This window comes from Trachypithecus francoisi, unplaced genomic scaffold (genome assembly GCF_009764315.1).
Source record: "Trachypithecus francoisi isolate TF-2019V2 unplaced genomic scaffold, Tfra_2.0 Contig01579, whole genome shotgun sequence".
Lineage (NCBI taxonomy): Eukaryota > Metazoa > Chordata > Mammalia > Primates > Cercopithecidae > Trachypithecus > Trachypithecus francoisi.
The window spans coordinates 33,203,806-33,229,019 of NW_022681442.1; the positions used below are offsets into that span (position 1 = coordinate 33,203,806).

Sequence of the window (25,214 nt, forward strand, 5' to 3'; positions counted from 1 at the left end):
CTTGCTGAATTCCAGCTTAACATGGAGATTTTGGCAGCCTGTTCCTTTTCTTTTCACAGCAGTGCTTCATCGATTATCACATTTGTCCCAGGTTTGTTCTTTGTATTTCAGGCCCCTACTCACAGTGTGAAGGTCTGGACAATGAGCTTCACATCTGGTGTTCTGGCTCTGTTCAGGTATTCCAAGTGCAGCAAAGAGGGATACAGGGCAGCTTGGGGGCAATTCAGGTGAGAGAGAAGCGCTTTTACCTCTTGCCTTTCCCTGCATGTAATTCAGCCAGTGAAGTGTACCCTCCTGGTTTAATAATTCTCACAGAAGCATTCAGAGGCAGAAAAAAAATGGGACTGATTTTTATCTCTAGGCAGTAGTGGCTCTGAATTTTTAAGAGAGTTTCACAGTGAAGTCACTAATTAGTGAGATAAGATGTCTTTACCGTTCTGGCTACATACTGACATTTTACCCATTTCATCAGGCACTTTTAATTCTGGCAATGCTTTTTATTTATAGATTCAGAAAACTGCAATAGGGAGATTTAGCTACATAATTTTAGTACATTCATTCATTCATTCAACAAATATTATTTATAAAGCACCGAATACATACCTAGACCCTGTGCTGGGTGCTGCGGCTGCAACTGTGTCACTTGGGTAAATTGCTTTCTGTCTCTAAGTTTCAATATCGTTATTTGTAAAATAGGACAAACAATAGTACCTCTTCATAGGATTGTTTCCTGAATTCAATGAGATAATACATGTGAAGGGCCGAGCACATCTTAAGCACTTTAGGAATGTTCATTGACATTGTTATGAGCAAACACGGACCCTTCTGCCACTGAAGGGTCTAGTAGAGAGGACAGGTAAACAGGCAATTCGCATATAGTATGAACCATGCTGTAAGGGATGGAGGTCAGCAGGGAGAACTGCAGGAATCCACAGGGTGGGGTACAAAAGAAACCCTAACCTGGACTTGGGAGTTCAGGGAGGCTTCCTAGAGGAGGTTTCAGTGGAGCTGGTGGGGAGAGGGAGGAATTGATATATTTGGGTATTTTACATACGAGGTGCTTGTAGTGCTGTAGAAAAGGCAGTTAGAAACACAGATCCATTTTTTTAAAAATACGACTTTGAAAGCAGAGAAATAATCAGGTCTGCCATTTTAAGACTAAGGAAGTTATCAACAGAAATATGTGTATACATCTTAAAAAATGAAAACTTGTTTTCATTTTAAATGTTCATTCCTGAAAGTTTAGAAAATATTCTTAAAAAGAAAATGCTCTATAATCCTGCTACCCAGAGATAACAACCATTTTCATTTATATGTATATCCTTCAGGTTTAACTGCACAGAGACGTATTTTATTTCCCCTTAAAACAGGATAATTCTATTTTAGAGTCTGCTTTTATTCTGCAGACTGTAATGACCATTTTTGACATCATTATATTCTTCTAAAATATAATTTTTAGTGACTATAAAGTGTCCATAGTTGGATCTATAATTTGTTTACCCATTAATTGATTTATTGAACTTTGCTTTCAAGATTTTTCCCCATTAAAAATAATGCTATAATGACCATTGAACCAAGATTCTTTGATAATAAGAAAATAAAGGAGGAAGGGAATGTAGGTAATTTAAGCAGAGAAGAAAAGGTAAAGCAGCCGGCTTGGAAAGGATAGGATCCAGGGCAACACAGGAGATCTAGATGTCGGCACCCATGGTACCTGGATCCTATCCTGTCTTAAGGTCAGTCTCCTTAAAGTGCCACTCCATGGCATAAATTGTTTCCAGCCACTCTCAGTCAGCTTGACCACACCACCCAGTTTTCAGATTCCCTGGAGAGAAAGTCCAACTAGGCAATATGATTGCTTGCCTCAAGGGAGACCAGGGAACGTAAGTAAACAGTATATAACCAGCTGGGCGCAGTGGCTCACGCCTGTAATCCCAGCACTTTGGGAGGCTGAGGGGGGCAGATTGCCTGAGGTCAGGAGTTCGTGACCAGTCTGGTCAACATGGTGAAACCCCATCTCTGCTAAAAATACAAAAAAAGTAGCCAGGTGTGGTGGTGTGCACCTGTAATCCCAGCTACTTGGGAGACCGAGGCAGGGAAATTGCTTGAACCAGGGAGGTGGAGGTTGCAGTGAGCTGAGATCACACCACTGCATTCCAGCCTGGGTGAAAGAACAAGAGTCTGTCTCAAAAAAAACAACAAAAACAAAAAACGAAACAGTATATAACCACAGCCAAATGATTTCCTAAAAGAAAATCCAGATGCTGTGACCAGAAGGAGGATATTAGAGAAGAAAACCAGCAATGATCACTAAAACCATCTTGCAGATAAATCTTCGAACACATCTGTGATTATTTCCTAAAAACAAATTATAAGAAGTAAAATGGGTATGCAGCAATTAAGACTTTTGATACATATTGCCAAGTTAATCTCAAGAAAGTTTATTTCTAGAAATTCATTCTTTTTTTCTTTTTTTTTCTTTTTTATTGTGGTAAAATATATATAACATAAACTTTGCTATTTTAACAATGTTTAAGTTTACTCTTCAGTGTTATGAAGTACATTCACAATGGTATGCAGCCATCTCTACTAGCTATTTCCAAAATTTTTTTTATCATTTTGAATAACAACTCTGTAACCATATGCAATATCTCCCTATTCTTGCCTCTCCCTTCCACCTTTGGTAACCTTATTCTACTTTCTGTGAATTTACCTATTCTAGATCATTCATACAAGTGGAATCATATGACATTTGTCCTTTTGTGTCCAGCTTATTTCACTTAGCATGTTTTCAAGGTTCATCTATTTTATACCATGTTTCAGAAAGTCACTCCTTTTTACATCTGAATAATATTGCATTTATGTATATATACATGCCATATTTTGTTTATCCATTCATCTGTTGATGAACTCTTGGGTTGTTTTCTTTCACCTTTTGACTATTGTGAATAATGCTGCTGTGAACATCTATGTACAAGTATCTGAGTTCCTGTTTTCACTTCTTTTGGGTATATGCCTAGGAGTGGAATTGCTGGATCATGTGGTAATTCTATATTTAACTTATTGAGGAACCACCAGACTTTTTCCTAGTGGCTGTACCATTTGACAATTCATTATTGATACTAAACACTAGGAAATATTTCATTGGCATACCAGACTTTCATGATCTGACTCTCCAAGTTGTTGAAACAAGAATAGTTCAAATGCATTTTCTGCCAAAAAATAGCTCTTACCAAAAGCATATTGTCATTTTTTCACAGCCAACTTGTCAGTTCTGCCCTTGATTTTTTGAGCCCGGAGAGCATCACCTGCCTTTTTGCAGTGAGCAGATGAAGGCATTCCTTTGTAATTTTGCGTGCAAGTTTATGATTGCTTTCACTTGCAACACACCTGGAATTCTGACTTCATGCTCCAGGACTTCTGGCGCCCCTTATGTGATGACCCTCTGGACTGTAATTCAAGGTTGGGGGCTTCATGGGTCTCCATTCTCCTCAGTTCTCTAGTTTGAGCATCATCATCCTCATTGTATTGGGTTAAATGTTTCTCACTGCTGCCACTGGCTGCTCCATGGAACCCTAACTGAGCAAATGCCTCCTCCCACTAAATCTCAGGTCTGGGTTTGATGAGACTGAAAACATAAAAATTCTGTAATGTTTTTCAAAGTATATTACCCAAAGTCCAGCCATAGATAAGACTGGGTAAGAGAAGCAAGGGGCAGGAGGCCATACAAGGGGAACATAAGTACCTCAAGGCCTCATAGTTACAACCGTTTATTGAGCACCCTTATGTTCTAAGTGCTGTATTAGACTCTAGGGATACATCTGTGAGAAAACATAATCCCATCATTATGAAATTCATAGTCTAGAAGGAAAGACACATATGAATCAGATAATCCCACCAATAAATATGTAAATACAAACTGAATCAAGTGTCCCAGGAGAAAGAAATAGTTCTATGAGAACATATGACACAGAAATGTGATTTCACCCAGGATAGGGATGTGGGTGGTCCAAGAAGGCTTCCCTGGGAAAATGACCCTTGAGCTAATATCTCAGTTGAGTTAACAAAGTGTGTGCGTGTGTGTGTGTGTGCGTGTGTGTGTGTGTGTGTTGTGAGGTGGGAGTGGAATAGGTCTGGGAGGAGTGGAGTGGGAGGTAAGTGGAGAAACAGAAAGGCCCTATCCTTGAAGGGAGGCAGAAAACCATCAAAATCCTTAAGCATGAAAGGCCAGATAGAGAAAGGTGAATCGGTAAGGAGACAACTCATTGAAAGCACTGATCTTCCTACTTTACCCAGCAAGCAATGGGAAGCCATTTGACCATTTTTTTGTATGTTTGAAACTGTGTCACCCAGGTTAGAGTTCAGTGGTGTGATCTTGGCTCACTGCAACCTCTGCCTCCTGGGTTTACACCATTCTTCTGCCCCAGCCTCCCAAGTAGTTGGGACTACAGGTGCCCGCCACCACGCCTGGCTAATTTTTTTTGTATTTTTAATAGAGATGGGGTTTCACCGTATTAGCCAGGATGGTCTCAATCTCCTGACCTCGTGATCCACCTGCCTTGGCCTCCCGAAGTGCTGGGATTACAGGCGTGAACCAGTGTGCCTGGCTGCCATTTGACAATTTTAAGTAAAGCAGTCAAAAAATGGGTTGGAGTGTATTTCATTACCTCTAGAGGGGCAGCAAGGGAAATAGTAGCTTTCAAAATTTCCAAAGATGCTTAAGTCACAAGAAAACTTTCTGGATCTGCCTTGCAGCTCCCTCTCTGTGGAGGAAGCCAGAGAAGCAGAGGCCTTTCCCTCATGTTAGCTCTGGCATCCTGCCACATCTGGTGCAAAAACCAGTGGTAATGTTCCACTCCATTTCTTCTTGGCTCTCCAAGGCCAAATATCTAGATGAAGAGTAGCTACTGGTTTAGCATTTGTGCCTATTAGAATTAATTAGGTTTTTACAACTTTGGAAATCACACAACAGGCTCCAGGAAGGAAAAATATCTGTCATTTTGCCATCACACTTCGGAGCATTTATAATTCCCAGAAGCAAAAACTGTTGAGATTAAACAAGCGCATGCACCTGCAGCAAGGCCTGTCAGTGCCCAGGAAAACCATGATCTTCAAACTTTGCAGTTATTTCATTCGCATCAGCTTCAGGAGGCGAATCTTAATTTGATCATTTATTCAATCAAAGAATATTTATTAAATTCCAATATCTATGGCACTGGGAATGCAAAGATATAGGCCCTGATCTCAAGAAACTTCCTTCCAACCATCCTAAACCATCCCAACATGCATGCATGCACGCACACACGCACACGTGCACACACACACACACACATACAATAGTTATGTTTTCAGGGCAACTTGAAGCATACCTGTGTGCATAGTGGAATATTTTCATGAGGTAAAAAATATATTTTAATTAATAAAAAGAAACAGCAACACATGGCTGGGCACGGTGCCTCACGCCTGTAATCCCAGCACTTTGGAAGGCCAAGGCAGGTGGATCATGAGGTTAGGAGATCAAGACCATCCTGGCTAACATGGTGAAACCCTGTCTCCACTAAAAGTACAAAAATTAGCCAGATGTGGTGGCATGTGACTGTTGTCCCAGATACTCTGGAGGCTGAGGCAGGAGAATCGCTTGAATCTGGGAGGCAGAGGTTGCACTGAGCCGAGATCACGCCACTGCACTCCAGCCTGGATGACAGAGCACGACTCTGTCTCAAAAAAAAAAAAAAAAAAAAAGCAACACATTAAATACTTCACTAAATACTTTTATGTATGAGGCACTATGATAGATGTTTCCAGATATATTATCTCATTAAATCCTGATGAGGAAACTGAAGTTTAGAATCAATACATAACTTTGTAGAATTTGCATATGTGTTTCAATTCTAAGCAAATTACTTCTCCACTTTGGTTTCTTGGTAAAGCTGTCCCCAAATTCCTCCAGTTATAAAAAATAATTTCCTCTTCTGAATTCCCAAAGTACTACAAACGGTTCCCGCTCATGTGATGTTTACTTTAGTCAGCCTCATTTCACAGAGGGTTGTTTACATGCATCTTTGGCCCTGCGACCCTCCGTGACAGAAGGATGTGTTGTTCATCTTCGCATTCCCCCAGGCCACACAGGAAACCTTACACACCACAAATACGTGCTCAGAAAATGCTTGTAGAATGAAAGGATCGACTAACATATTCACTCCTGTGCCTGAGTTGGTCAGAGCCCAGGGTCAGAGTCCAGGGCCACAACCCAGTTTCCCCTTCTCACCCCTGGCTCTGTAGTATATCGTCAAGAGTCTCATGGGCCTGCAGTGTAGACAGTCCAGTTCACAAAACCAAGCCTGATCACACCTCCATAAGCAGGTTCCCTTTGCCACCTTTCTGGCCTAGAAGTGCACACTCTACTGGGTTTGCTCTCAGGAAGCCAGACTCCAGGTTGCAGCCCATGCAGGTCCTGGCAAAAAGCTAGGGACGAGATCTCAGCAGAGGATTTGGGAGCCTGAGTATTCAGGGCATGCTCTAGAAAGGGGTGCTAGCTCAAGGTGGGCATAAGTCCTTGGTCCTGTGGACTTGCCCCATGGAAAGGGGTGAGACTGAAGGAGAGCTGGAGCTTGGCCTTCTGAAACAAGGGTGTTCTTGGCCAGCTATAGGTATTGGATATAGTAAACCTGAGAAATAGTGAGTGAAGTAAGTAAAGACAAAACATTTCAAAAATATGCATTGGATTCATATTTATCGGTAAATGTGATTTAAAAAAAAAACTTCAGAACTAAATTTCAGGAAGATATCATGCACATTTGTGAGTTAGTATTATTACTTTGTTTGATTCTTTTTTCTTTTAGTGTGCTCCCTGGGAAAATGACCCTTGAGCTAATATCTGAGTTTGAGTTAACAAAGTGTGCTTTCGTGTGTTTGTGTGTGTGTGTGTGTGTGTGTGTGTGTGTGTATGTGTATCCCTGGCAGAGCTTGACAGCACTAAGCTTTTGTGGCTGAGGTGGGATAGGAGGGACAGGATGAGGAGAGAAGAGAAATGCTGCTGTTGTTGCTGCACTACCAGCAGCCATCCCAACCTCCCGAGTTAAGCATTTAACTTCATAGTTAAAAAGCTATGAAGCCGAGCACGGTGGCTCACACCTGTAATCTCAGCACTTTGGAAGGCGGAGGCGGGTGGATCACGAGGTCAGGAGTTCGATTTCAGCCTGGCCAAGGTGGTGAAACTCCATATCTACTAAAAATACAAAAACTAGGTGGGCGCGGTGGCACGTGCCTGTAATCCCAGCTACTCGGGAGGCTGAGGCAGGAGAATCACTTGAACCCAGGAGGCAGAGGTTGCAGTGAGCTGAGACCATACCAGTGCACTCTAGCCTGGGTGACAGAGCAAGACTCCATCTCAAAAAAATTAAAAAAAAAAGTAGAAAAGCTATGAATCCTGTTTTATGCTCATTCTGTATATCCAATCAATCACCAAATCTTATCAATGCTATCTCCTTAATATCTCCCAAACCTCTCTTCTAAGTTAACTTTCTTTTTTTTTTTTTTTTTTTTTTTTTTGTTGAGACGGAGTCTTGCTCTGTCGCCCAGGCTGGAGTGCAGTGGCCGGATCTCAGCTCACTGCAAGCTCCGCCTCCCGGGTTTACGCCATTCTCCTGCCTCAGCCTCCCGAGTAGCTGGGACTACAGGCGCCCGCCACCTCGCCCGGCTAGTTTTTTGTATTTTTAGTAGAGACGGGGTTTCACTGTGTTCGCCAGGATGGTCTCGATCTCCTGACCTCGTGATCCGCCCGTCTCGGCCTCCCAAAGTGCTGGGATTACAGGCTTGAGCCACCGCGCCTGGCCCTAAGTTAACTTTCTTACCTTAATGAAAACTATCATCTTTCATCCAAACTAACCTCTTTTTTTATTCTTCTTCGTTTTTTTTGTTTTTTGTTTTTTTTTTTTTTTTTTTTTTTTTTTTTTGAGACAGAGTCTCTATCACCAGGCTGGAGTGCAGTGGCGCAATCTTGGTTCACTGCAACCTCCGCTTCCTGGGTTCAAGTGATTCTCCTGCCTCAGCCTCCCGAGTAGCTGGGACTACAGACACACACCACCACGCCCAGCTAATTTTTGTATTTTTAGTAGAGACGGGGTTTCACCGTGTTGGTCATGATGCTCTTGATCTCTTGACCCTGTGATGCGCCCGCGTAGGCCTCCCAAAGTGCTGGGATTACAGGCGTGAGCCACCACGTCCAGCCCCATCTAAACTAACTTCTGAAGTGGTTTCCTCCAATTTACTTTCTACATAGCTGTGAAAGTCAACCTGCTAAATGTTCTGCAATGGTTTCTCATTTATTGTAAGATGAATTCTGAAATCCTTAGGTCTATATGATCTGCCCTACCACCCTCATCTTGTTCCACTATTGCCTTAACTTGCTGAGCTCCAGCTGAATTGGCCTGCTTTCAAATTCCCAAACACACCAAACTCCTTCCCATCTCACAGTATTTGCATATGCTCTTTCCGTTGCCCCAAACACTTTACGTCCCCTCCCTTCTTTTCCTCAAATCTTAAATGTTCCTTCATGAGAGACTTCTTCCCTGGCCCTCAGACGTGGTCACATGTTCTAATGTCTGCTCTCAGAGTCCTGCCCTACTTCTTCTTACCATTAGCACTACTAAAATTAAGTAATTTTTAAACTCATTGGCTTAAGAACTGTCTTTCTTGCTAGGTTAGAAATATCATGATGCCAAGAACTTAAGCATAGTAGGCATTCCATAATTAAATTCTAGCACCTCCTATAGCCAGGCACTCTACTAGGCACTGGGCTATAGGAATTGGTAGGGAGTCTTAGACCTCGGGGAACACATAGCTGTGCAATTAATCCAGCAAATTCTGTAAACTTCTGTCAGTTTCTCTTTTCCTATTTATTTTGGTTCAACTCATTCCATATACTACTTTGTCTAGCTTTCAGACAGCAATTGACTTTTTGACAAACACTAAAGAAAAAGAAAAGATTTAAAACCTCTGTCTTTTTAGTGTCATCTGCTATTAGTTTTCCCTCTCCAACTAATAAATGGACCCTATTTTTCTTCATCCTCTTCTCACGTCTAATACATTTAAAGAATGTCTGTCTGTGTCTCTCTTTGACCTTTGGAAATTGTAATGTATGCCTTCCTTTAGATTTTTTTTATTATTGACATAAAAAAAACATTTTATTTGCCTTCCTTCTTAATGACTCTTACTGTCTGCAAAGTTTTCATTACCTTCCATCTTCCAGGCAATGTCTTTGTTGTTGTTATTGTTAGATGTGTCTGTGTATTCTTTCTTTTTATCTTATCCTGTGCATAAAGATAACTTTTATGCATTTTCTTTTTTTTTTTTTTTTTTTGAGACGGAGTCTCGCTCTGTCGCCCAGGCGCTGGAGTGCAGTGGCCGGATCTCCGCTCACTGCAAGCTCCGCCTCCCGGGTTTACGCTATTCTCTCGCCTCAGCCTCCCGAGTAGCTGGGACTACAGGCGCCCGCCATCTCGCCCGGCTAATTTTTTGTATTTTTTTAGTAGAGACGGGGTTTCACCGTGTTAGCCAGGATGGTCTCGATCTCCTGACCTCGTGATCCGCCCGTCTCGGCCTCCCAAAGTGCTGGGATTACAGGCCATTGCTTTACGAAATATTCAGGAGTTATTTCATTTGTTTCATTTTATTTATGATTATATAATGGAACCTATTCATAATAAAATAAAAGAAAGAAAGATGGGGAGGGAAAAAGGGAAGGAAAGAAAAGAAGGAGGAACAAAGAGACGGAGGAAGTGAGCATGGAAATCTAATTTGATTCTGCTGAGAGCTGGTTTACATAAGGACATGGTAAGGACAGAGAGGGGGAGGATGGAGTTTGAAAAAAATAGCTAGAATACATAGGGAACTGAGAGAAATGCAAGGATGAAAAAGGAGTCTGAAAATGGTACGTGGAGCTAAGAAAAGGTGAAAATTCCACATTCACCTGACTTTCAACCCACCATCAACTAACTTACAAACCAAAACCCTCCATTGCCCTGAGGGAAGACATGGTAAACTAACAGCAAATCATCACAAACTCTTCTCTCATTGGGTAAAACAATTCAGAGATGCCAGCCTATACTTGCGTCAATAATGTCATCTTCCTAAAGGAAGCTCTGATAAACAAATAATATAAAACTTTTCATGTATTATCTTTTAAATATGTTATTTGACACATACAAAACATTATCTGTGCTTATATGTTACTTTTAAAGCAAAATAATACACTCAGGACCTGTGAATCCACCACTCCACCCCAAAACTAAAACATTACCAAAAATCCCATCAACCTATGAGTTCCCTTACTGCCCCATTTCCCTGATTTCTCCTGTCCCACCCAAGATAACCATTATTTTAAATTTTATGATTATCAAACTACTCATATACACACAACTTTATTACAAATATATATGTGCTTAAGCAATATGCATGAGCTAATTGTAAACAAATTTTTTAAAAAACAAAAAAGGCAAACATTTGCCTACAGTATACGAGAAGCATACAACTATTACCTACATCACATGTTTTACCTGGTTACACTATCCTTGGATTGGGGATGGGAGTAAATTTGAAGGCTTTTGTCCAGTAATGTATACTTTTGGAAATGGAAATGAAGAGATCCGTCACAAATAGTTTTCATAGAATATCAAAAGGATCGGCAGGGAGAATAGAAACATAGAAGCACTTTGAAAGCACTCTCTAGAAATGGAAAATCAGGCCAGGTTCAGAAGCTCACACCTGTAAATCCCAGTGCTTTGTGAGGCCAAGCTGGGAGGATCACTTGAGGCCACGAGTTTAAGACCAGCCTAGGCAACATAGCAAGGCCCTGTTTCTACAAAAAAATGTAAAAGTTAGCTGGGTATAGTGGTGCACACGTGTAGTCCTAGCTGGGGGAAGGACTTGTGAGGCTGGGGGAAGCTGAGGCAGGAGGATCACTTGAACCCAGGAGGCTGAGGCTGCAGTGAGCTGTGGTTACACACTGTTGCACTCCAGCATGGGCAACAAAGCAAGACCTTGTCTCAAAAAAAGAAAGAAAAGGAGAAAGAAATGGAAAATCAGTGAATCTGCCAACAGGACAAGTTTGGTAGTTAACACTGTATTTTCCTTATTGATTTGCATACTACTAATGGTTAATAGTAAACTCCTAAAAATAAAATGTTTTTTTATTTTAATTCTCTAAACTGAAAAGGTTTTCACATTTTCTCCTCCATTAAAGATTTATTTTCATTATAAAAGATCTAGGACCATTTCTTTAATAGAGAAAAATTACATGATTGGGAACTTTCACCTTCAAAGCAGAAAGAGAAAATAAAGATTCCCTCCTTGGAAGGAGTTCTTTTTCAGTTTTGTTTACATCTTTATGGATAAAAAGACTCAGTATTATAAAAACATAAATTCTCCTCATTTGAATTATAAATTCTATGCAATTCCAAAGTTCCAACAGATTTTGTTTAGATACCAGATAATCTGATGCTGAAGTGTCTACAACTGAGCGAAGACTAAAGACTTACAAAGCCATTTCTGAAGAGTAAGAAAGGAGGACTTGCTCTATCAGATTTCAACACATAGTATAAAACAATGGTAATTAAAACAGTGTGGTATTAGTTCAGGACAAAGAAACAGGGCAGAATAGAGAGCGCAGAAACAGACTCATGAATATGTGGGAGTTTAATATAGGACACAAGGCCTTTCAGATCACTAAAGAAAGGAGAGATGATTTAATAAATGATGCTGGTATAACTGGATTATCCATTTATCCAATTGAATCCATTTATCCAGTGGAAAAATATGAAATTAGATACCTGTCTCATAAATACCCCAGACCAATTCTAGATTGGTTAAAGACTCATCCATGAAAGAAAAAAACTTTAAAAGTTTAAAAAGAAAATATAGAATATCTTTATGAACTAGATATAGGGAAGGACTTCTTAAACAACACACAGAAAGAGATAATTAAGAAGTCTGAAAGCAATGAGTGTGGGCAAGGATGTAAATCAAGAGGAGATCATACGGACACTGGTGGAGGGAGTATAAGTTGGAATAGCTGGAATCACTTTGAAAAACAACTGGGCATTATGCTATAAAGTGTCATACATATACCTGTATATGACACAGCAATTCCACTCTTAGGTATATACTCTAGAACGAGCTTCTTAAACTTTAATGAGCATCAGAATCACCTGGAGTGTCACACAATTTTGGATCCTCACTCCCTGGAGATTCTAAATCATTAGGTCTGGGGTGAATTCTATTAATTTGGGTTTCTTTGAAGCACCCAGCTGATGAAGTTGCTGCTGGTCTCCAATCACAGTTGGAGTAACATTCCTCTAGATTTTTTCTCTTGTGTGTAAGGAAACAGGAATAAGAATTTCAAAACCACACTGCTTATAATAGCAAAAGTCTAGACACAAATATCCATCAGTAGGAGAATAGATAAATAAACTGTAGGATGTTCACACAATGAAGTATTATACAAAATTAAAAAGGAACAAACTATAAGTGCATGTAACAACCTGGATGAATCTTAGAAGCATAAAGTTAAGTGAAAAAATTAAGACACGGGAAATTACATACTACTTTTATAAAGCTAACACACTGAATAATATACTGTTTAGGAGTACATATGTGGATAAAGCTATAAAATATAAAGTAAGGAAATTAATGGCAAAGAGAAGAATCACGTAACTCAATGCAACAGTGTGGGTATTACAGTAGCCTTTTTTTTTTTTTTTTTTTGAGATGGAGTCTCACTCTGTTACCCAGGCTGGAATGCAGTGGTGCAATCTCAGCTCACTGCAAGCTCCACTTCCTGGGTTCATGCCATTCTCCCGCCTCAGCCTCCCAAATAGCTGGGACTACAGGTGCGTGCCACCACACCCAGCTAACTTTGTTTTTGTATTTTTAGTAGAGATGGGGTTTCACCATGTTAGCCAGGGTGGTCTCAATCTCCTGACCTCGTGATCCGCCCACCTCAGCCTCCTGAAGTGCTGGGATTACAGACTTGAGCCACCGTGCCCTGCCCTATTACGGTAACTTTTACAGTGGATGGTAGGTTCTCATGTGCTTCAGAACTATCATGTAAGTTACATATAGTCTGCTGTATATGAAAAACATATACATAATATACATAAAATGAAAAAAAATTAAGTGAGAGTCAGACAATAAGGTGAGCTAAAGGAGACAAGAAAAGATTATGAGGAAACTAAAATTATAATAACAATTAAAATGTTCATTGGACATAGTAAGTAACAGAAATAGTCCTGGAGAAAATAGGTGTAGCAATGTGGAAGACAAACTTGAGACAACCTCTTGCAGGTGAAACACAAAATGTTTAAAAAATAATCAGAAAGGAGATGATAGATGTGCAGAACTGAGGATGGAGATCTAACAGATTCCTGAAGCAGAGATTGGAGCAATAGAAAGAAGTAAGAATTCAAAGCTTTATTTATTTATTTATTTCACCTTTAATATTCTACCTTAATCCAAACAAATCTAAATAAGTTATTGAGTCTTGTCTTTTTCCAGTTCTTAGAGCAAATGCTTTCAACTTTTCCCCATTCAGTATTATGTTGGCTGTGGTTTGTCACAGATGGCTTTTATTACATTGAGGTATGTCCCTCGTATGCCGATTTTGCTGGAGAGTTTTAATCATAAAGGGATGCTGGATTTTGTCAAGTGCTTTTTCTGCATCTATTGAGATGATCATGTGATTTTTGTTTTTAATTCTGTTTATGTGGTATATCACATTTATTGACTTGCATATGATAAACCATTCCTACCTCCCTGGTATGAAATCCACTCGATCATGTTGGAATATCTTTTTGATATGTTGTTGGATCAATCCAGTTAGCTAGTATTTTGTTAAGGATTTTAGCATCTATATTGATCAAGGATATTGGTCTGTAGTTTTCTTTTTTGGTTATGTTCTTTCTTGGTTTTGGTATTAGGGTGATGCTGGCTTCCTAGAATGACTTATGGAGGGTTCCTTCTTTCTCTATCTTTTGAATAGTGTCAAAAGAATTGGTACCAATTCTTTGAGTGTCTGGTAGAATTCTGCTGTGAATCCATCTAGTCTTGGACTGTTTTTTGTTGGTAATTTTTTAATTACCATTTCAATCTCACTGCTTGTTATTGGTCTCTTCAGGGTATCAAATTCTTCCTGATTTAAGCTACGAGGGTATTTTTCCAGGAATTTATCTACCTTTTCCAGGTTTTCTAGTTTATGTGCATAAAGGTGTTCACAGTAGCCTTGAATGATCTTTCGTATTTCAGTGGTGTCAGTTGTAATATCTCCTGTTTTGTTTCTTAATGTGGTTACTTACTTAGACTTTCTTTCTTCTTAATCTTCTTTTTTTGATTAATCTTGCTAATGGTTTATCAACTTTATCTTTTTCAAGAACCAGCTGTTTGTTTCATTTATCTTTTGTATTTTTTGTTTGTTTCAATTTCATTTAGCTCTGCTCCGATCTTGGTTATTTTCTTTCTTCTTTTGGGTTTGGGTTTGGTTTGTTCTTGTTTCTCTAGTCCCTTGAGGTGTGACTTTAGAATGTCAGTTTATGCTCTTTCAGTCTTTTCGATGTAGCCTTTTAGGGTCTATGAACTTTCCTCTTAGCACCACCTTTGCTGTGTTCCAGAGGTTTTGACAGGTTGTGTCATTATTGTCGTTTAGTTTGAATAATTTTTTAATTTCTGTCTTGATTTTGTTTTTGACCCAATGCTCATTCAGGAGCAGGTTATTTAATTTGCATGTATTTGCATGGTTTTGAAGGTTCCTTTTGGAGTTGATTTCCAGTTTTATTCCACTGTGGTCTGAGAGAGTACTTGATATAATGCCAATTTTCTTAAATTTATTGAGGTTCATTTTATGGACTGTCATATGTTCTATCTTGGAGAAAGTTCCATGCAGTGTTAAATAGAATGTGTATTCTGCAGTTGTTGGATGAAATGTTCTGTATATATCTGTTAAGTCCATTTGTTCCAAGGTATAGTTTAAATCCATTGTTTCTTTGTTGACTTTCTGTCTTTTGATGTCCTGTCTAGTGCTGTCAGTGGAGTATTAAAGTCTCCCACTATTATTGTGTTGCTGTCTATCTCATTTCTTAGGTCTATTAGTAATTGTTTTATAAATTTGAGTGTTCCAGTGTTAGGTGCATATATGTTTAGGATTGCCATATTTTCCTGTTAGACAAGGCCTTTTACCATTATATAATGTCACTCTTTGTCTCTTTTAACTGCTGTTGCCTTAAAGTTTGTTTTGTCTGATAAAAGAATAGCTATCCCTCCTTGCTTTTGGTGTCCATTTGAATGAAATGCCTTTTTCCACCCCTTTAAGTTTATGTGAGTCCTTATGGGTTAGGTGAGTCTGTTGAAGGCAGCAGATAGTTAGTTGGTTGGTGAGTTCTTATCCATTCTACAGTTCTGCATCTTTTAAGTGGAGCATTGAGGCCATTTACATTCAATGTTAGTATTGAGATGTGAGGTACCTTTGTATTCATTGCGCTACTTGTTGCCTGAGTACCGTGGTTTTTTTGTTTTTTGTTTTTGCTTTTTAACTTGTATTTTTGTTTTATAGGTCCTGTGCGATTTATGCTTTAAAGAGGTTCTGTTTTAATGTGTTTCCAGGATTTGTCTCAAAGTTCAGAGCTCCTTTTAGCAGTTCTTGTAGTGGTGGCTTAGTAGTGGCGAATTCTCTCAACATTTGTTTGTCTGAAAAAGACTGTATCTTTCCATCATATATGATGCTTAGTTTCACTGGATTCAAAATTCTTGGCTGATAATTGTTTTGTTTCAGAAGGCTGAAGATAGGGCCCCAATCCCTTCTAGTTGTAGGGTTTCCACTGAGAAATCTGCTGTTAATCTGATAGGTTTTCCTTTATAGGTTACCTGGTGTTTCTGTCTCACAGTTCTTAAGATTATTTCCTTCATCTTAACTTTAGATAACCTGATGACAATGTGCCTAGGTGATGATCTTTTTGCAATGAATTTCCCAGGTGATTTTTGTGCTTCTTGTATTTGGATGTCTAGGTCTCTAGCAAGGCCAGTTAAGTTTTCCTCGATTATTCCCCCAAATATGTTTTCCAAACTTTCAGATTTCTCTTCTTCCTCAGGAACACCGATTATTCTTAGGTTTCATCACTTAACATAATCCCAGACTTCTTGGAGGCTTTGTTCATATTTTCTTATTCTTTTTTCTTTGTCTTTGTTGGATTAGGTTAATTTGAAGACCTTATCTTTGAGCTCTGAATTTCTTTCTTCTACTTGTTCAATTCTATTGCTGAGACTTTCCAGAGCATTTTGCACTTCTACAAGTGTGTCCAGTGTTTCCTGCAGTTTTGATTGTTTCTTCTTTATGCTATCTATTTCCTTGAATATTTCTCCCTTCACTTCTTGTATCGTTTTTTGGATTTCCTTGCATTGGGCTTCACCTTTCTCTGGTGCCTCCCTGATTAGCTTAATAACTAACCTCTTGAATTCTTTTTCGGGTAAATCAGGGATTTCTTCTTGGTTTGGATCCATTGCTGGTGAACTAGTGTGATTTTCTGGGTGTGTTAAAGGGCCTTATTTTGTCATGTTACCAGAGTTGGTTTTCTGGTTCCTTCTCATTTGGGTAGGCTCTGTCAGAGGGAAGGAAGGTCTACGGCTAGAGGCTATTGTTCAGAATCTTTTGTCCCATGGGGTGTTCCCTTGATGTAGTACTCTCCTCCTTTTCCTATGGATGTGGCTTCCTGTGAGCTGAACTGCAGTGATTGTTGTCTGTCTTCTGGGTCTAACCACCCAGCAAGTCTACCCAGTTCCAAGCTGGTACTGGGGGTTGTCTGCACAGAGTCCTGTGATGGGAACCGTCTATGGGTCTCTCAGCCATGGATATCAGCACAGTATTTAGGGTGCCTCCCGGGTCCTGTAGAAGCAGTTCGCTTGCTTCCTTTGGAGAGTCTGTGGGTCCTCTCAAGATTGCTGGTTTGTTCTTGCAGTTGATCTGGAGCTAAAATTCACGATGTGAGCCTCCGCATGCTGCTTTGTCTGTCTGAGTTGGAGCTGCAATCTAGTTCTGCCTCCCGTCCACCATGATGGTCGAATCTCCTCAAAGCTATATTTAAAGAAAGTTCTCAGAGGCTAAAGAAAAGTGTTTGTCTTTCTGATCAAAAGTGCTCTCCCTAATACTGGTAAATTAATGCAGAAACTCATATTGACACATTTCTGGCCAAAGTTCATAAAATTAAGGATAAAACATGACTTCTATGAGCATCCTAGCAAAACACAAAAACTAGAAAATAAACACGTTACCCATACATATAACAAAAATCATGCTAGCTTCAAAATTCTCTGCAACAATGCTACAAGAAAATGACCTCATTCTACTTGAGGTCAATATTGAAATTTTTAAAAAAGAAAATGATTTCAAAATTTATTTGGAAAAACAAATGAGTATGAGGTAATGGAAATCTCAATTACATTGACTTGATCTTTACAAATTTATGATCAAATTAAATTATTGCATGCACCCTGAAAATATGTATCTTGATTATATATCAATTTCAAAAATGCTTTAAATAAATATGCCTAAATAAGAAAAGTTTGAACAAAATAATAAAAAGTATAATGAAATAGACTTGAATCTGTAGATATTAAAATGTAAATGATAATAATGAAAATGCTGTGAAACTGATTAAAAATGAGAGTTCAGTGAAAGACAATAGAAAATCTAGACACAGAATTACATATACTATTTATCAGTATATCATGAATATCTCACATCATAAGATACACACACATACATACAAAGTCCTCATTTAATGTCATTGATAGATTCTTAGAAACTGTGCTTTTCAGTGAAATGATGTACAGCAAACCCTCAAATAATGTCATTTTGCTCAATGTCATTTCATTATAATGTTGATGAGGAAAACAGTGGTTTTGTTACACATCATTTCACTTAAAGTCACAATTTCCAAGAACCTCTTGATGACATTAAGAGACGACTTACTGTTACGTAGTATGTGATAAGGATGGGCTTATGGATAGGTTATTCAATATATGATACTAAAATAATTACCAGACTACTTAAAAAATAACAAACTTAATAGTATACATCAAATCAATTTCAATGAATTAAAAGTTTAAATGTTTAAATAATATAAAAAAGAACTAGAAGAAATATAAGTGAAGATGTATCTAATCCTTATATGAGGAAGGACTTAACTAAGAATTTAAAAAAGGAAAAAACCAAAAGAAAAATATTGATGTGTTTTCCTATAAATTTTTTTTAATTCTCCATGTCAAAAAACCGTAAAAAGTGATAAAAGTCAAACTACAGACTTGAACAGAATATTTATGCCATATACAACTAAAGGATTGTTACTACCAAAACTAAAAGCCTATGTTATAGAGGATTCTGGGAAGATGGCAGAATAGGAGGCATCATGAATCTGTCTCTTCACTCAGACAACAATTGCACTGGCAGAATCTGTCTCATGTAACTATTTTAGAAGGACAAGGTCTATTAAATAAAGGCTTGCAGCTTTCAAGGGAAGGCTAGGAAGGTGAATTGCAGCTAATTTTGGTCAATTTCAGCTCTTAGCTCAGTAGTGACTACCCATTCCCCACCTCTTAGCCCTATGGCAGGTAGCTGTGTATGTGTTCCTGGAGCAGTTTGCATACAGCTTGCAGGAGTCAGAGTGGTCAAAAAATACCCCATCCTCTAAATACCAGGGATCTCTACTCTCATCTCTGATTACTGCTTCTGACCAAGAGGTGCAGATAAGGAGGCAGGCAACCATTGTTGTTGCACCTCTCTCCATTGATGTAAGCCTCTCCCCCTCTGGCTGAAGTGACTGTAGGGGATTTAAAAGATTGGTGCCTTTTTGTTTTGTTTTGTTTTTTTACTCTCCTCCTTTTTTCCTCTTTTTTCTTTCAGACATTAAATACAGAAACATTCAAAAAGCAACTGCGTGTACAGGGAAAAGTAGAAAGTACTATGCATACCCAGGAAAAGGTGCAGACTCAAAAAAGACCTGAGAAGATCTTAAGTTTGTACCTCAGGCTGATCCTTGGCACAGAAACAGCCTACAACAATTAAACACACACAAACACACTCACACACACACATACACACACACACACACACACCAAAAACAAAAAACCGTAAAAAGTGATAAAAGTCAAACTACAGACTTGAACAGAATATTTATGCCATATACAACTAAAGGATTGTTACTACCAAAACTAAAAGCCTATGTTATAGAGGATTCTGGGAAGATGGCAGAATAGGAGGCATCATGAAAAACAACTAAAACCCAGCAAACCCTAGGGAGGAAGAGGATATGTTTTCCAGAGTCACCACATTATTAGATTCAAATGTCCAGTTTCCAACAACAACAAAAAAATTACAAAGCATACAAATAAACAATATCTTTGAAGTATGGCTCATTCAAAGAAAAAAGTAAATAAATCCATAGAAACCATTCTTGAAAAAGACCTGATGGCAGATCTACTAAGCAAAGACTTTAAACCAATTCTCTTGAAGATGCTAAATGAAGATGTGGAAAAAGTCAAGAAAATGATATATAAACAAAATGGAATATCAGTAAAGAGAAAGAAAACCTGTAAAGAAACAAACAAAAAAAAATCTGGAGCTAAAAAATATAGTGACTGAAATAAAAATTTAGTAGAGGAATTCAAAGGCAGATTGGAGCAGTCAGAAGAGAGAATCAGCAAATTCAAAGGTAGGACAATGGAAATTATCTAGTCTGAGGAACAGAAAAAAAAGATTGAAGAAAAATGAACAGGGCCTAAGGGACCTGGGGGACACCATGAAGTGGACCAATATACACACTGTGGGAGTCCCAGAAGGAGAAGAGAAAAAGGAGCACAGAAAATAATCAATAAACAATGGCTGAAAACATCTCAAATTTGATTTAAAAAAATGCATATAAACATCCAAGAAGCTCAATAAATTTTAAATAAGATGAATCTAAAGAGACCCACACCAAGACACTTTTAATCAGATTTTAAAGGCCAAATCAAATCTTGAAAGCAGCATGAGTGAAGTGAATTGCCAAATATAAGTAATTCTTAGTAAGATTATCAGTAGATTTCTCATCAGAAACTTTGAAGGCCAGAAGGCAGTCAGCCAATATATGCAAAGTGCTGAAAGAAAAAAAACTGTCAACAAAGAATCCTATATCCATCAAAACTTTTTCTTCAAAAGCAAGGGAGAAATTAAGACATTCTCAAATAAAGAAAAGCTGAGAGATTTTGTGACGACTAGATTTGCTCTGCAAAAAATGCTTCAGGCAGTCCTGCATGTTGCAATGAAAGTATACTACATAGTAATTCAAAGTTGTATGAAAAAATAAATATCTCAATAAATATTAATTATATGAGCAAATATACAAGCTGGCATTATTGTAACAATAGGTTTTAACTCCTTTTAAGACAATAGGTTTTAACTGTTTTTCTGCATGATTTAACAGACTAATACCTCTTTTAAAAACAATTATTAGTCTAAAAGCTAGTGTTATTATTTGGTTTGTAACTCCAATTTTTGTTTCTACATAATTTAAGAGAATCATGTTTTTAAAAGAATTATCAGTTTATGTTTTGGGGACACACAGTATATCAAGATGTAATTTTGTGACATCAGCCATTGATATAAAAAGTAAAGTAGAGGTTCCTCTTCAAAGACTTTCCTCTCCGTCTAATTAGGAATAAATAGTAACTTCTCCTAAAAGCAAAATTTATTCAAAGACCTGTGCTAACATTCTTAAATATCTGCTGGCCGTAGTAAAGAAATCAATGTGCTTTATGTTCTTAGCTCCCACAATTTAGCATAAATATTTGCCCTGGCATGCTTATACTGGTCCAAGCAAGCATTAGGTCATAGCCTGTTCCTCTTCCTTATTTAAAAGTGTTTTTATCTTTCTCAGCATTCCACAAGTTACTTCCTCCTTCCTTTGTTCTCCTCTACCTTTGCCTCTTTTAAAAAATTCTAAGTTGCTAGCCAAACCAGACAAATAACAGAATGTAAGGTCCCGTTCCAGCCAATGGAAACCAGACACAGCAGTAGGGTGGATGTGTCAGGTTATAAATGACCCTGTCTCCTTTGTTCAGTGTACTCTTGTGGCAAAACTGCTGGCGAGTGTACCCTTTCTGCAGGAAATAAAAATGGCCTTACTAAATAAATTAAATTTATGTTCAAGTGCTATTTCTTTACGACACCAGAGAACAAGCATTTCAAACAATTGAGAAGGGTGAGGACAGAGCTGTAAAGGAGCAGAGTTTTTGTATATTGTTAAAGTTAAGCTGGTATAAATGCAAATTAGAGTGTTATAATTAGGATGTTAAATGTAATACCAAAGTAGCTACAAAGAAAATAGTTATAGAGTATGCACAAAAGGTAATGAGAAAGGAATTTAAACATTTCACTAAAAAAATCACTAAACACAAAAGAAGACAGTGATATCAGAAATGAGGGACAAAAAAGCTATAATATATAGAAAACAGCAAAATGACAGATGTCCCTCCTTATCAGTAGTTACTTTAAATGTAAATTGATTAAACTCTCCAGTTAGACAGAGGTTGCCAGAAAGGATTTTAAAAGTAAAACAGGATCCAACTGTATGCTGTCTACACAGAGATTCACTGTAGACCCAAAAACACAAAAAGATTGGAAGGATGGAAAAATATATTCCATAAAAATAGTAACCAAATGAGAGCAGAGGCAGCTTTACTAATATTAGACAAAATAGATTTTAAATTTTCAAAGATTATAAGAGACAAAGAAGGACATTATATATTAATACAAGGTTCAATACAGCAATAATATATAACAATTATGTTTACACACCTAATTACAGATCACAAAAATATGAAGTGAAAGTTGCCAGAACTGAAAGAGAAACAGACACTTCTGCAATAACAGTTGAAGACTTCAATATCCCATCCTCAATAATGATAAGAAAAACAAGACAGAAGTAAGGAAGTAGAGGAGTTAAACAACACAATAAACCAATTAAATCTAACAGACACACCAAACACTTTACCCAGCAACAATAGCATACACATTTTTTTCTCATTGCATATGGGACATTTTGCAGGATAAGTCCATGTGTTAGGCTGCAAATTAAGTTCAAATGTGGTATACAAATGCAATGGAATATTATTCAGCCTTACAAAAGAAGAAAATTCTGACATATGCTACAACATGGATGAACCTTGAGGACATTATGCTAAGGGAAATAAGCCAGTCACAAAAAGACAAATACTATGAGTTAATTTATATGAGGTACTTAGAATAGTCAGAGAGGCAGAAAGTGGAATGATGGTTGCCAGAGGTTGGGGAAGGAGGAATGAAGAGTTAATGTTTAATGGGTACAGAGTTTCAGTTTTACAAGATGACAAGTTATAAAGATGGACAGTGGTGATGGTTATACAACATTATGAATTTACGTAATACCACTGAACTGTACACTTAAAAATGGCTGAGATGATAAATTTTATGTTATGCGGATCTCACCACAGTAAAAAAAAAAATTGGGAAAGAATGTTGGTCATTAGGAATTAACCTTATCGACTTCTTTTATATATCTATCCCAAACCTCTTTAGAGTTTTACCCAGGTATCCTCGTCTCCTTTTTTAGAGAATGACATGGCATTTAGCTATCTCCTACTGAAAAGCAGAGAGGTTTCAAGTTAATAAATCTAAAGTTTGCCACTCAGTTTTGGTGGGAATTATATTATATAAGTTTATTTTTTATAAGTTTATTTTGTAACTTGCTGTTACAAACGTGTCTCACATTAAGTGAAAATTGCTGTAACACAAAGATAATGGCTATGCCCAAATGCAAGTTTGAGAGCAAGCCTGTTCAGCTTTTTCAAATTACCTAAATAAAAACAGGGGTGTTTGTGATAAGACATTGGAATGAAGGATAAGAAAAATGGGAGCGATCTGTAGTGAGTCGAAATTGGAGAAACGGAAGTGTTTTGTGCTTTTGCTCTTCTTGACTTCTAAATGCTTTGTGAGTGTAAAAATCAGAAACTAAATTTTGGCAACCTGTATATAAAAACTAAGGATCCCTTCCAGATTTTGTACCCACTCTCTAGGTTGAATTCTTTGTTTTTCAGCTGCCTTGTGTCTTTATGTAATATGACGTCGTACTTCACAGCGTGAAGGAAAGTGTTATACAGCCATTGGAGGCAAATAGATCCCTATTTGCTTTCAGGGTCTACCATTCACTAGTTTTGTGACCTGAGATATACCTTGAAACGTCCGCATGTCTGTAAAATGAGAATAATAATCCCTATTATTATATCAGAGGATTATATCTTACTATTACTGAGAAAATAGTAAGCTAATCATAGCTAACTTACAGTTTTTTACTTTTATCATTTAAAATAAAGCACATTGCAAATCAGGAAGAAAAGGGTGGAAATCCCCTTGGAGTGTGATAACCACTTCATAAAGTAATCATCAAAAACACAGAAATTGTAACCAAATTTGAGCATATTAAACCCATAACACTTTTTCCATCTATATAATTGATAATGATTATTTGCCTTTTTTAATATTAGGACACCATATTTAACAGCCATCCTAAGGCCACTTAAAATTAAAGCAAATGGTTGTGCATGGCTTAGAGCACACTAACTACTCAGGGCAGATTTGGAGCCATTCTAGTAGCAAAGGGGCTTGGAGACTTCGTTCTGATTTACGCAGCTCTTCAGATATTTTTAAGCAGCTGATACTATAAATGACCACACAAGAAAAAAAAACATTATCAGAAGGCTTCTGCCTGAAAAGATGAATGCTAATAAAATACGAATGATGTCTTTAAGGCATTGAAGAGTATGCACTGAACAGTATATTCACTGAATTCAGGAATTTGAGTGGGGTGGGGGGTCCTAAATGTTATTAGGAAGCCCTATTTTATACACTGAGTTATAAACACTGAAGTCATTACCTCACAATAGTTGATAAGAACGTGCACAAGAGAAATGTAAATTTTATATTTATATCAGATGCAAACACAAAATATGATGATAGTAAATACAACAGAAATTAAGGTGCGCTTTTGTAAGCTCATATAAATGTGTGCCACAGATTGAATATTTTTAAATCCATTACACATGGTTCATAGAATGGTTAAAGCATCACATTCTTTTTAGTTTAGAATTACACTTTCTATTGTCAAACTGTTGAGGATAACCAAGAATTAGCACCATGGTTGCAAACATTTTTCTGTTTGCCTTTCTGACTCTGGAATCAAGGACTCTGGTCTCCTATGTGGAGAAGCGTCACCTCAGTCCCACTGCACTAGTAGTCTTCAGCGACAATATTTGGAGGATGACAGTTTGGATGATCATGTTAGTAACAATTCTAAGGAATGGAAATAGCCCATTCCATAATTAAACAGAAATCATAAACCACTATAAAAGTAAAGTCATAGGAAAAGAAAGTTGAAAACATAAAGTCTCAAATGGTTTTATTTCATAATATATGAAAATCCTTGATTCATTTGTTCATATGCTGCTGTAGGTCGACTCCACTTACACATCCCAGTTTAGTTGAAAGGCCACTTTAGACAGTGTCCACTTCATTATCAACCCAGGTTCTTGTTTCATGGGGCTGACCATGCTTGTAGGCTTAGGGCTGCGTTGGTCATGACTCACTTTACTCCCAGTAGGAAGTGATTTCTGGCCGGTGTGTGTCATGTTTACTCAGAACACCTGAGCATGTGGTCTCTCCCTGACCCTCTCCCTCTCTATTCTCCTCAGGACTACTGGCTCTCTCTCCTCTACAAGCGCCTGATTGGCCCCAAAGTCTTGGCTGTGCATGTGGCTGGGCTGCAGCGGAAGCCACGGCCCGGCCGAGTGATCCGGGACAAACTGAGGATTTATGCTCACTGCACAAACCACCACAAGTAAGTCCTCAGAGAGATGACACAGAAAGGCCACCCGAGGGGCTCCCACCCCGTTCCATTGGGGACCCCTTCAAGACTCATGTCGATTCACTAATCTTATCGAAAACTTTCTGCCGCTGGAATCACCATACCTGCTCTTTGCAGGTTTCAAATAATTTCTGGTAAATAGCTTTTACTCCAAGTAAACCCTCCCTTCTCATACTTAGAGGATTAATCATAAAAGGTTCCTAAAATTCTTGCCATTTGTTCATTTACTTATTCATCCAACAC

General features: G+C 38.0%; 1 protein-coding gene across 2 annotated transcripts in view; it reads left to right on the plus strand.

Annotated features, from left to right (window-relative positions):
• Nucleotides 1-25,214, plus strand: part of HPSE2 (heparanase 2 (inactive)) — a 776,827-nt gene that overhangs the window by 720,740 nt on the left and 30,873 nt on the right. For both annotated transcript variants that reach the window (XM_033186321.1, XM_033186330.1), the window contains exon 10: nucleotides 24,799-24,944. In XM_033186321.1, coding sequence (XP_033042212.1) covers nucleotides 24,799-24,944 — 146 coding nt within the window. The remainder of the gene's footprint in view (nucleotides 1-24,798; nucleotides 24,945-25,214) is intronic.